Below are 13319 nucleotides of genomic sequence, written 5' to 3'. Positions count from 1 at the left end.
CAGCGGGAAAGAGAAACTTCTTTAAACTCGGATTAAAATAAGCGACGGACCTACTCGACTCGCTTTCCCTTGCCCCTTTTCTTTTTTCTCCTTCGTCTTGCTCGTCTTCCCCTGCACCCTTGAAATTCATTTCGGGATTCGAGGCAATCTTTATTTCATTCGCGGCGAGAGAAGGGAGGTTTTCTTGTCTCCTTTACTATCGTGGGGTTCGGAGCTAGGTGACAATTCGTTGGGAGCAGTTAAATTGATTACCGCGAGGGTTGAATCGATCCTTTAAGCCCATCGATTAGGGTGGTCCACCTGTGAGAGCACCGCCATTGAATCTCTCTGTGTCCTTTTGCGTGGAACGTTCACGCGATTCCAATTGCGCTAGTTTACAGTTCCTTTACTTGAATTATAGAATTCAGTTTTATCTAGAGAAAGAAACGAAAATATGAAATAAGTAATTAACACGATGGAAAAGTTGCTCTGCTCCGTTAATATTCTTGATATTAATTTCTTTTATTAAATTTAACGATTCAATAAAGCCGCCATTTCGGTGCACGCGCGCAGATGTACACGGACAGGACAATAACGACGCCCTCGGGAACGTCCAGAATGAATCCCAGTTTAACGCGATTACGCGACGTGGTGTTTCCAAGTGATTCCGCCTGCTTGATTTACCTCCACGCTGGTTCAGGATTGCAACACCTTCCTAAAAATAAAATTGCGAATTTTCTAATCGAATGGAAGCGAACATTAGGAGGGTTACTTTGAGACTCTGGCCGACATCACCAACCCTATCGCTAGCGACGACTTCGGAATAATATTCTTTATTAATAATAATTATGACTGTACTTCGTCCCTGTTCAATGCCAAATTGCAGCGGGTACAAGGAGCAAATAACGCCAAATTTGTGTCGCGAATTGGCTGCGTTATTATCTCGCGGCGAATCCCAGGAGCCACGTTTTCATGGGTTGAGGGGGTTGGCCCTTAAATCGCGGATCTTGAGCTCGGTGCTCGACAAATCGTGCGTCCCGTGAACACCGTCCAAGACATAATTCTTGAGGATGATTCACGGGTGGGTGGACAGACTGGCCGTAGAGGACTTCTGGTGTTCTCTCTCTCTGTGGGCGTCCTCACGGCGATGCGCCCCCAGGACGATGGCCAGCTTCGTCGTCGTCGGGGCGCTAATGCAATAACGCGTCGGTACGCGGATAAATCAAGCCGACCGAATCGCTCCGCCAGTGCTGTGTCACCTAATCGTGTTACCTCGTCCCACGGGCCCCATTACGATTCGCGCCTTTTCTTGGGAAGCTTTCTTACAATTTTTAGGGCATGTAGAGGTGTCTCGAGAAGAGACTGTAGACATACTTCCCGAGCAAGAGAATATTTGATCCCTCTTGGAACCTAAAACTGCGCTAATCTTGTATAAACATAGAATAGATGGTTTTGAGAGAATAGTATTAACCCTTTGCACTCGAGAGGTGACTCGGTCTCAGTCGCCATTAGGTTTCACGCAGCAAATCTACAATACCTAATGTTTCTTTAAGTTTAATTTCTTTGAAGCTTGAAGTGTTAATAAAATGATTGTCGGTGAGGTAAAGGTGACCTTATTCTCAAATCTAAAGATAGCTCTTTCGGATAGCTTAGAATTCATGGCAATAGAATGCTAAGAATCATCTCGAGTTCCTGGCAGATACCAGAAAAAAGGCCTCGAGTGCAAAGGGTTAAAACTGCGCTAGTCTTGTACGAACATAGAATAATTGGGTTTGCGAGAATAGTATTAAGCTAAGGAAAGCGTTCAACTCTTTTCCTCTAAGGGTAGCTGCAATAAATGAACCAGTGTCCGTTTGAGATTCAAGTTTATATATTTTAAAGCTAATAGTATACAGAAATGACAATCGTGTAGTCAAGTACAGCCCCACGACACCGTTGCGCCCGCACAATGTTCATTTTTCATCTACCCAGAAGTTTTATCGACTTTCACGCCTGCCGGACGATTATCCAAATTTCAGTGTTTCATTTTCTTGTTTGGTCGACCGTTCTCGCGAGGTCTGCCCAGCCGAAATCGTTCGCGTTTGTGTCTCGAGGACTTGCAAGTTTGAAGCCCAACTACTGACGACCCTCGACTATTTAGTATATAACATATTATATATAATACACACGTCTCTCGAAATTGTTCACTTTATACACATCGAGTCACCGTTTGTACTTCACGGAAACGAATATCCGTACGCGCTGATAAAACCGTCTCGTTGGCGAGTGTCTTTAATGTTATCCGTGGCGTTAAAAAATAGTAACCAGAAGGCGAAGCACCAAATGTGAAGGTATAACGTAAAAGAATTCCATGGTAATTCAATTGAAACATTTACAGTCTTTTATCTAAATAACATTAAAAACACTCGACAACCGAAAGGCCAGATTGTTATTACCAGCATTAAATCCAACCATGGTTCCTGCAACGGCGGTGAATCAATAATCAGTTCTACTTCTCACGAGACTCTTATTCCTTCTAGGTCACTTCAACTTCTTCGAAACTACGCGCCTGGGACAATCGATAAATAACAAAACGTTCTCCGCAACGAAGAAGAAGAAAACGAAGATCCCCAAAGTGTCCATACTCACCGCCGCGCAACACAACGACCCTAATCGCGTCTGGTAACGTCCAAGAGTCTGGACTTGGCATTCGGAGTAGTATCCGAGGTCTTCTTGGTCTCAGTTAGTCTCCCTTACGCTGGCCTGTCGAGCCCCAACGCCTCTTGATGTCGTCTGGCCTTCAGCCTGAGGTCCGCGATGCTGCTGTTCTTGGAACGAGCCGCAGCGGCGGCCAGAGAGGCCGCCAGGCTCAGGGGATGAGGGTGCGGATGGCTAGAGGTTGGCGGAGGCGGAGGAGGTGGTAGACAGAAGAGACCACCAGCTGCCGCGTAATGGAGAACCGCTGGGTCGAAGGCAGAGCCTGCTGCCGCGGCGACGTTTCCTCCAGCACCTTGCATCGGGGGGTGCAACCTCAACGCTGGCAGGTAGGGCGCCACTCGACAAGGCTCCAAGCTGGTTGGAGGGCTACGTGGTGCCAGCACCAGTCCACCTGCTACCCCTGTAACTTTCAATGAGACGTTTGTTTATCCATCACATTGTACAAGTGTGCAGAGATGAGTAGCTTAAGTTTAAAGTGGTAATACAGTCTGTCTGACAAGAGCGTGTCGGCTATTTTGTAAATATTTATATATTTGTACAAAGTTTTATGTGGGTCGAATCTACACCTAAAACACTGATTACACTGATACGCATTTACGTAGTAAGGTGTCTAATATCGTCTATTAGCAATTATAGCTTGGCACTGTCTCGGCATACTCTCTACTAGTTTGTCAAAAATTATCTGGCGTCGACTCGCGAAAGTAGCGATTGCGATTGGAGCAATACAGTGTTCAGTGATGAATAGACTGCGGATCTTTATGGATTTATAGGAAATTTGAATGTACAAGAACCTACAGAATAGGACCAGATAGGTAGCAGATTGGAAGGAAGTCTTTGTCGCGTTGCGAGTCTTTCGAGAGTGCACGAACGATAAGAATGTGAGTTGTGAAGAAAGAGTGTTTAGATCGGACGACAGTCGAACGAGTGTTTGGACGAAGCGAACAGACCAGACCGAATGTTTAAATTAAGGAATCGATGACATGTACATGTACGTGTGAATGATTATAAGGGGAATGCAGTTTGAAAGAACGAAGAGAGTAGTCAATCATAAGCGAACAGGCACCGTGAACGTATCGATTGAATTTTTAATGAACTACGAACTTTTAACAACCAATTTTACTGCGGTGGAAAACGCGTACCCAACAGTCTTTACTTAGTTTAAAATTGTTCACAGGGTAGTATCTACTACTGCTCTCATATCTCTGGAGATATTTGACTAACATATTTCTTGAGAATTAACTGCGAAGAGTACCTCCACAGTGCCAGTACCATTTCACGCACCTTTGTGCAATTGACTTTCGTGTTTGCGACACTTCGCCCGTCGATTCTGAAACCAAACTTGAACCCTCGCCTCGCTCAGCCCGAGTCTCTGGCTGAGTTCTTCCCTCATGAACGCGTCAGGGTAATGCGTCTCGTCGAACAGCCTTTCCAACTCTGCCAGCTGTTCCAACGTGAAGTTCGTCCTCGATCTTCTCTGCTTGCCGTTTCCGTTCCCGCTGTTGCGGCAATTGGAACCTGAACAAATTTTAAACGGTGACTCAGACACCCAGCGACAAATAGCGTGTAAGTACGTTGCGGGCGAAAGGGGGCACGAGGAAGCTTGGAATTAATGTCTCCAATTCGTTCACAGGTCATTTCTTCCGGACTGGTCGACATCAACATAAATTCCGGTCTTTTACGAGGATCTTATTCAAATCACGCGTCGCGACTTTTCAATTAGTTGACATTAGAGAAACGTCGCCGAGAAAATTTATGTCGCTCCGCGGACCTCCTTGGCGAAAATTGGGAGAGATCAAACGGAAACGACTGAAGAAACTACGGTAAATTATTCAAAATTTATTTCTTTTAGTAGACGTTTTTGTTTCTTTTGTATAAAGATAGAAATATAATTGAACCACAATTTTGATTATTGGATGTTTTATTTTAGTATCTTCAAGTTTATCACGGAACCGATCTTAAAAACTTCCGGAGGAGACGGTCGTCGCAGTGCAAACGAGCCGCAAGCACCGCCGCGAGTTAAAGAGACGCCTGGATAATTAACGGGCATACGATTTAATTAATGGCCGCTTAATGCAAAGTAACTGCAGTACAACTCTTGGAGGTGTTGCCGATGGGAACTCGAGAAGATCCGAGCACGTTACTTTCGGAGAACGTGAGGGGGCACGGAGGGTGGATTAAGCGTCTCGCGTAAGAGCCCTTGACGAAGGGGATGTGATTTATATAATTTAGCAAAGTGGTGAGCTACGTAGTCTTATACGGGGTCGTTAGTTACCCCGTCCCCATCTTTCTGGCATCCTCTGTCTGTTGCTCTCTCCTTCTCGCCCTCTCACTTCCCCTCGGTCGCCCCTCAGACGCCGTTCTCGCCGATCGTCACCTTGATCAACCCTCGTTTCGACGCAAAGATGGATACCTTATGACGTTGTTCGGTTGTCGAACATTCTTGCTCAACCGTTTGCACTCGGACTCTCAAAGGGCAGTTTTTAAGTTTTGTGTAAATGTAAGGAAAATTATTGACACCCCTTATGGCACGTTTACACGCTCAAGCTATTGTTGGATACTCCAACCCCCAGGCCAACTTTCTCTTGATTTTAGGATCTCCCCCTTAGATTTTCAGAACCAAGAGTCAGTCTTTCCCGAGACCTCGTCCAGTAATATACAAACTCTGTTCTTAGTTAATAAACGTTACATTTACAACAAACTTATGGTGTCGTTACTCGGGGTCACGTCACTATCTGCACAAGCCGGCGTGCGCAAGCAAATTTGTGCAAATGAACCGAATGAAATATCGCCGTTCACACGTTTAGTTCGATTTGCACGATTGTGAAGTGAGAGACCCCGAAAATTGTAGTTTTTGTGTCCGAAATGGAAAATCTGGACGAATGCGTACGTTTGCATCATTTACGCACACCAATCTCAAGCCGATTTTCTGTCACAACAGATTTCACTCGAGCCAAATTTTTTGGCTTGCGCAAACTTCATCCCTGCGTTCACACGCTACGATTTACTTATGCAAGCCGATTTGTGCAAACAGCTCGAGCGTGTAAACGCACGTTCAATGTCTCGTACGACGAAGAAAGCAGCCTTCGTAAAATAGTAGCAACCTTCAGAAGCTCTTACGCTATTCACAACTATTTCGCCACCTTTCAACAAAAATTCAGTTCGCCGATACTCCAAACAACAAAGCCACCTTCGCACCTTTCGTTCCCTCGCTCGCATCCCCCAATCGCATTAGCCGCGGCAATTAACCGAAAGAAAAAAGTTAATATTTGCGAACTCGCCGTTCCATTTGCTTGGCGTTTCATTTATTCGTCGGGGAGGACGAGAGGAGGGATGGGAGTCTGGGGGGGGGGCGGGGGAGGAGGTCGTTGGCAAATTGCAAATCGCTGAGAACGGAGGCGAAATAACAAACAGAAAAAAAAAATATGGAAGTGCGCGAAGCGAAAACGCGGAGGTAAATCGAGAAAATCATAACGACGATAGGAAAAAAAAAAAGCTGGGACGTTCCCGATTAAAACGAGGAGGAATTACAAGGACACGCGCTCTCGCGATGACGACGTAGTATTGCGCTTTAATCAATTAGCGGATACCTACGTAATCCAATCGGAGCCCTGGCAGAGCGAAGCCCGCATCCATATGTACAGCGGTTTAAAACCCCTCCTAGCGAAATAACTCGCGCGGTTTTCAGACCCATTCTCTCGTTCCAGTCATCCCGACGCCCCTCTATCATCAAACTTCTCTCACTCCCCCTTTTCGCGGCTCTTGTACCATCCCTTCGTCTCGATTTGTCCTTCTCCGTTGATCGGTTCAACGAGAGCGATTCTGTGATTCAGTGACACCAGTCTTTATTAATTTAATCCTTTATGTTTAGGTACCTTCGGGTGTGGTTCACCGTTTGAGACGAAATGTAAACAAGCTTTGTTCTATCAACGATCCTCGGGACTTCTTTAGGAACGTAGGTACGTAATTCAATATGTCCTTATATTAGTTTGTCTGGAAAGTCCGTGCCGAATTTTGATAGGTGGTACACGTCTGTTTATATCGGAATGGTTGAAAACAATTAACATGGGTGCATCCCTTAAAAGATGGCAAGATCGTGGAACAAAATGGTATTTATATAATTCAATAAATATATATCAAAATTCAAATGTGCCAAATTTTTCCTAAAAATTAGCACGAACTTTCTGGACAACCCAATACATATCCAATGCTGTAAAGCTCAACGAGTTATTTATACACAGGGGTATTAAATGATCCACGCATTCGTAGGTGCGAAACTCGTGGTTCGATGCCGAGGATTGTGCCGTGGATTGTGCCCAGGCGGGAATGCAACTCTAGAAAGATAAAGGGAGAAAGTGGCCGTGGAACCCTAGTGGAAAACCCGAAGCAATCACACTCGGACACGAGGGGCCGCTAATTCGATTACTAAGAGCGCTGCCCTCTTGGCCTGATCCAGTCAAACCACCCTCGCCACCCCTTCGTGGACCACCCTCGGACTCGGTGATCGTCGCTGGTCCCTGTACTTTTTCCCCCCTCGCGAAACGGGTCGAGATATCGTAGCCATTAGGCGTATAAAAGCGGCCGAGACAACCCTGCTTAATCCCCTGGCAGTTTGTCGCGTATGCTGTAACTGCATATGGCACGCAGTCGGGCTCCCGAGTAACTAGGTCTATGCTGCAAGCTTAGAAGCAAGGATTAAAAATCCTCATCCATTTAGGAGGACATGCAGACTACACCAATGCGCGTAATAATAACCTTTAACGATAAACTACCACGGCTGGTAATAAAATCACCCTTACAAACTTTTTTATACAGTTCTTATACGCAACATATGAATTATATACAATTGTTTCATTCGTCATTCAATTTTACGTGAGATATTTTTGTATCTAATTTTAGAAAGTGTTTTTAAGACTAATAATTTTTGTTTCATTTAAAGATTTAACGTCGCATCAACATCCTAGGTTATTAGCCACTACACTGAGTTATACGTACACTTAATAAGGCTATCCAAGTTACTTGGTTCAAAGTTTTCTTTTAATGATGGCCTGATTTTGTTGAGTTCACGGCATCTTCTGTATTTAGAACAATTTAGAACCAGTAATATATGTTCGACTGTGATTATCGCGTTACAGGCAGTACAAGTGGGTACTAATAAAATTTGTCCGATCACGGTAGAAGATACAACCGCCGATACAAACGCCGATAGGTTTAGCGTTAATAATAATAGAATTGAACAATGTCTGTAGTAGAACGAGAAATGGCGATAATATTTCCTCGTGGCAAAGAATGATGGCCCGTGCTACGTAACAAATATCACCGAAAGAATGAGTCGAGTGTCGCAGTAGATCACCTCGACTTCCTCGAGCAGCCACTTTGCCTGACTTGGCGTCGATCTCTCCCGCCGCGACCAGTGGCGTCGATCCGTTCTCGCGCGCGCATTTTCTCCTCCGAAGATCGCGTTTATGGTCCAGCGTGTCCTCTCGACCCTTGGTCAGAGGCTGTCCTCGCATGTTTACGGCTCTCGGCGTGCAAGTTTTTGAGTCATGGCGACGGGCCAGGGGAATTACCACGACAGAGAGGCTAAATGTTTCGCGATATTTATGTAACTCTCTCAAACTTCTTTCGAGCTTTCTGAATTCCATTTCTCAAACACAAACATGGTACTCCGTTTCGAAGATTCTTGTAACGCGGAGGATTCATGTAACCCGGAGTTCCATTTTAAATTATTTACGATCGAAGGAAGGGTACGAAATATATGTACGAACGATTTCGTGACCCATTTCAGGGATGTATGTAACTGTATTCTAGTTGTTATGTATAAGGCTACCATTAGATATCGTTATCGAGGTTTGCGGTCACTTAGGCCACTCGCACACGGGCGCAACCGATCAGTTTCAAATCGCTCTGAAACTAGTTGCATGCGACCGTAGATCTAGGTAAAACAAAGATAGTGGAGTAGGTAAAACAAAGAGCGCAAACGGTTTGCAACACTAATTTCAAATCGGTTGCGCCGTGTGCGATCGGCCTCATACAGAAACATCAAGGAACTCTCGAAAGGATTCGTTAAGGATCGACCGTTAGTTTACTCATATCCGGGCGAAATTGAAATCACGCATAATCACACGACGCTTAATGAACGCCATATATCGAGAGAAATGAAAATCTTTCGTTCGATGTAATTGAAACCCTCGTTAGAAGTCGTGAAAAAGAAGCGCGATACCCGCACACCGCACGCTTACTTTCCAGGGAAACAAAAGTATCCGGGGAAGCGAAAACCGATCCTTGGCGCTTCTTCAACTCGCGGTTATTTATGGTTTTACTTTGGCGCGTCCGATGGCTGCCGGCCGGGCAGATTGCTTTTTGATTTGCGCTTAATCGGGAAAAGTTATGGGCCCCCGAGAGATGGAGGCGAAAGAGCGAGGGAGATGGGTGGCTCTCTCGCCACCCTCGGAGCTCTGTGTGTTAGGGGGCGTACACAACTAACGCGGCGGGCCGCATATTAAACCATAAATTCATGCGAGCCACCGCCGCAATAGACGCCGAGTTATCGCGGCGAGGAGTGTGCGTGGCGTTACTTGAACGCGTCAGTTTTTAACGCGATTTTCATTTGCCTGCTCGTCTATCCGTCCGTTTTGAATTCAATTTCCTCGAGCGTATGTAACTGCTGGCCGTCGATTGCATTTTTTATCGACGAGTTCCGTCGTTCGAATCGCCATTGCTCTTGCGTGTCGCGTCCGAGAGGAACCTTCCTACGGTCCGATTTAGGCAGAAATAAAATATACATTGAACGATCACTGCACATAATTATTGTCTGCGTGTTAAGTTACACTTGTAATAGTCTTTACACGCTTTGTGAACGTATGTTTACATGCATATTTATCATCGTTTGAGGTCTTTGAAGTATATCTCACGTATTGTAAAAAACCTGCCTAAAGGACATCAAGTTACTAAGCCAGTATTAGGATGAATCAATACTATTACTGATATTAATATTATTGTTACGACGTCTTTGATATATAAACAAAAAGATTGTACTGTTCTGAGCCTGTACTCATTTCTGCAAGTTGCAGAGTAGAGGAGTCTTCGCTTTAAGTCCAACTTAATCCTTTGCACTACGTTAGCGCCACCACGGTACGCATAATAGCTCCACACCGCCAAGGCAATATTATATCTTATATAATTATATTATATATTCTACACTAAACAATAAAAGGAGCACATAATATATACCATTAACTATACTGAACTGTTTCAGGAAGCTCTAATAAAGATCCACCTCGCAATCGACGATTTCAGCTTCCGGCAAAAGGAAAAATGATGTGGCGGAAGAAAAGCGCAAGTGGTGGATGGCGTGTGGCAAGTTATTGAAGTCGACTCGGCATGTGGGTAAACATCGTTACGTTGTGAACGGTCAGCTATTCCCAATCACTTCTGATCTTTATTGGACGACGTCCTGAATTATAAACGAAGATCGAACCCTCCGACGATACGTGTCGGAGGTTCCTGACCTTCTTACGCTGGTTCCCGCGGCGCCAGAAAACGACCTGACATCTGATAGCTCCTTCGAGTATCCTTTGGAACAGTCTTCCTTAAAATCTCTCGTGAATTTCGAATCCTTTCTTGCAGAGATAGACAAAACAAATGTAAGGCTAAGAGAATACAGAGATTCTTTTGTTGCTTGAGAGTAAGTTATATTAGTTTTGATCTATGTAAGTTTATGTTTATTATTATTATTGTTGTTGTTATTATGCACATAGGTACACTTATGCACATTCCTTAATTCACAGCTAGATCAACAACCCTTTACAGATATTATATAGAACATCATGGACAATAGAAACTCAGTAAGTACACTTTTTTCATCCCTGAAGAGCACAAATGTAAGGCTAAGAGAATGCAGAGATTCTTTTGTTGTTTGACAGTAAGTTATATTAGTTTTGAACTATGTAAGTTTATGTTTATTATTATTACTGTTGTTATTATGCACATAGGTACACTTCTGTTTCGCAAACCATTCCTCAATTCACAGCTAGATCAAGAAACCCTTTACAGATAATATACAGAACATCATGGAGAATAGAAACTCAGTAAGTACACCTTTTTTCATCCCTGAAGAGCATCTATACTTGAGACTTTAAGTATTCATAGTACTCGAAACCTTACCTTTAGCTTCCTCCTGTCCAGGAATCAACGACCTGGAGACCTGCGACGGTAGCTTGAGGTCCGTCGGCGTTTTGGCGTCGCCAGCGCTCTGAGCCTTTAGCTCGAGGCAGCTCTCAGGACTGGGTGAACGATCCCTCGATATCGGTGGCGGCGAAGGGCTGCAACCTAGCAGTTTCCTCACAGAGAGCTTCAGCTCCGGGGTCTTAAAAGGTGGAAGGCTCTCGACGTTGCTGCCAGCGTCCTTGACCTCCTTGGTCTTCGTCGCGACGGACAGGTCCTCCGGCTGGAGGCGACCTTCCGGCGACGGCGGCTCCTCGACGCCGCTGACGTCCACGCTAGACGGCTCCTGACTGGACTCGCGCGTCGTCGTCCCCACATCTGAAGAATATGGTCGTCGCGAATCAGTTTCACAGCCGTCGATTTGGAAATGTATTTGTTGACTATGTTAAAATGTCCCTTGGAATATTTGTTGAGGAATCCGTTGGTAGGAAGAAAGTCGTTGAGGAAGGAATTACGGAAGATTCATAACGAATGAAGAAAGTGACGAGCAACACTGTGAAGGATAATCGAGATCGAGAGTGACTGAAGTGGAGGATGACGACGCACCATTCCAAATTCATGAGATACTGTTTTCTGGAGTCTGCCATCAATTGGACGATTCGATAGAAGAAGGGTAACACCGTGTGTGACAATGCTATGGATTCACGATATCCTTGGAAAGCGATTCTTACAGGAGATACGACCAGTTACCGATTCACGGGGGTTGTGGAACAAAGCATTGGCGACAGATCTGGTGAAACTCTCTAAGAATGATGGGAAGGCATTTCATAAAGTATCTTGATAAATCTAAAACTTCTAAACGTATTCAAAAATTGTCACGTAAATTAAATTAACCTGATGTTTTATCTTTTAGGAAGAATTCTTTCGCATCGCTACCGAATCGTTGTATCTAGCATCTCCAGGATACTTCACAGCTTGGTAGCGCATTACATCGCGTTTTCACATTTCAAGAGAACCTTGGCATTCAACACATACAGTCTAAATCTACCCTGAACCATCACTGACCATAACCTAGTAGCTCTCTTCGGTAATCAACGTCATAATAACACAGCATTACTTCCACATGGTGATGGTTGCGTTCCTGACAGTAACTTTTAGCTACCCTAGGACACTTCTGGACCTGATAGCCCATAGTAGCATGTTGCCAGGTCCCTAGAGCACCTACGAACCGTCAAAGAACCTCGTAGGTCAACTTATCCAACGAATTTTACCTATAACCTTCACTGATTCGAATCCAGCAGCTCTATACCACCATAAATGAACTCATAATCTCGTATCACTTCACAGAGTCACGGTACAACGTTTCTGATGACACGTGGACGTCGAGAGTGGTTCAGGGATCCAAGGAATGAAAGAAGAAACGCGCAACGTACTGCTATCATTCTCCGCCGGATCTCCAAGGAGGTGCGCGACACTGAGGGTGATCCTCGCGGATGGTGGCCGATCGGAGGTCTTGCAGGCGTGCTCGCCGCCTTGCAGGCTCGCGTTGTCGAAGCTCTTGGAAACGAACTGGGCGAGCTGCTCCATCCTCGCGGAGAAGACTCGCGCGACGACGCGGCTCGCGTCGACCTCGTCGTCGAGGCCGATACCGCCGAAGGGGGTTGCACGCAAGCGACCGTCGGAGTACGCAGCGCTCGGCGTCTCGACGCCACGCGTCCCACAGGACGCCATTCGGACGCCGACCAATCGACGCTCCCGCGGGCGGTCCTGCCACGCCTACAGATTTCTCCGTTCCTCTTTCCGTCCCTATCTGTTTGCCAACCCCTCTGTGTCTCTCCCTTAATCTACATTCCTCCTCTCGCTTGTATCCTCGCCCCAACCCTCCCCATTCCGTCCATTTCGCTCACCGTAAACCGAGGCTCATTAGCATTCGCGCCCGTCCGCTTTTCCATCCGCGAAGCGCAAACTACCACCTCTAGGCTGACGACCGGCCTACGTCCGCCAGCGTTGGCTAGATTCTCCCTCCCCGCAGCTCGACAGCAACGTTTGCTAGCCCTCGGAAACATCCACCCACCCCTGACCGCGGACCGACGTCGCTCGTCTCGTTCGCCCTCTTGGTCCGCGCAGGACGTCCCTTTTCACCTCCTCGGGGGCGCTAGGTGCGAACGTTCAGGACCGCTGGTGACGCTGTTTACACCAGGGAATACTTATCGCGCCGGGGATTGATAATCGATTTAAAATGAATTGGTTTGTTAACCGACAACGATCGGGTTCGCTGCGGTTAGAGAAGATCGAGAGGTAACGTGGGTGCTCTTTCCGTGACGGCATTAGCGGAACGTTGCTGGTCCTTTTGATAATACCCGTGGGTAGAAAGCTAAAAGATTAATCCTTTTTCAATTTTTGTTACAGGTATTTCAATCACGAACAGTAAACTAAATTTGGAATCCTTGGTCTTCTGAGCTAGCAGATTCTTGGGACTC

General features: G+C 45.7%; 1 protein-coding gene and 1 long non-coding RNA gene across 2 annotated transcripts; one reads left to right on the top strand and one right to left on the bottom strand.

The window, feature by feature from the left end:
* Nucleotides 1-1577: 1577 nt before the first annotated feature.
* On the bottom strand, nt 1578-13252 carry LOC128893904 (short stature homeobox protein 2-like). The gene is made up of 4 exons (XM_054155227.1): nt 12273-13252; nt 10840-11217; nt 3958-4191; nt 1578-3076 (listed from the first exon to the last, which is right to left on the bottom strand). Exons 1-4 carry the CDS (start codon nt 12568-12570, stop codon nt 2712-2714), a joined length of 1275 nt encoding a protein of 424 aa, XP_054011202.1. The 5' UTR covers nt 12571-13252; the 3' UTR covers nt 1578-2711.
* Nucleotides 4129-7641, top strand: LOC128893940 (uncharacterized). The gene is made up of 5 exons (XR_008461430.1): nt 4129-4239; nt 4307-4496; nt 4604-4912; nt 6545-6632; nt 6943-7641. It is a non-coding gene; the product is annotated as an uncharacterized LOC128893940 (long non-coding RNA).
* Nucleotides 13253-13319: the final 67 nt, after the last annotated feature.

This window comes from Hylaeus anthracinus, unplaced genomic scaffold (assembly GCF_026225885.1).
Source record: "Hylaeus anthracinus isolate JK02 unplaced genomic scaffold, UHH_iyHylAnth1.0_haploid 3, whole genome shotgun sequence".
In the NCBI taxonomy this organism is placed as follows: domain Eukaryota; kingdom Metazoa; phylum Arthropoda; class Insecta; order Hymenoptera; family Colletidae; genus Hylaeus; species Hylaeus anthracinus.
Note: the sequence above shows the minus strand (reverse complement) of the source record. Positions and strands in the feature narration are given on the sequence as shown.

Coding starts and splice junctions, on each gene's coding strand:
- LOC128893904 (XM_054155227.1), bottom strand. CDS start 12,570: ATGGCGTCCTGTGGGACGCGTGGCGTCGAGACGCCGAGCGCTGCGTAC. Junction 11,218..12,272: donor TCCGGCGGAGAATGATAGCA/GTACGTTGCGCG, acceptor CATATTCTTCAG/ATGTGGGGACGACGACGCGC. Junction 4,192..10,839: donor TGGACAGGAGGAAGCTAAAG/GTAAGGTTTCGA, acceptor AAATTTGTTCAG/GTTCCAATTGCCGCAACAGC.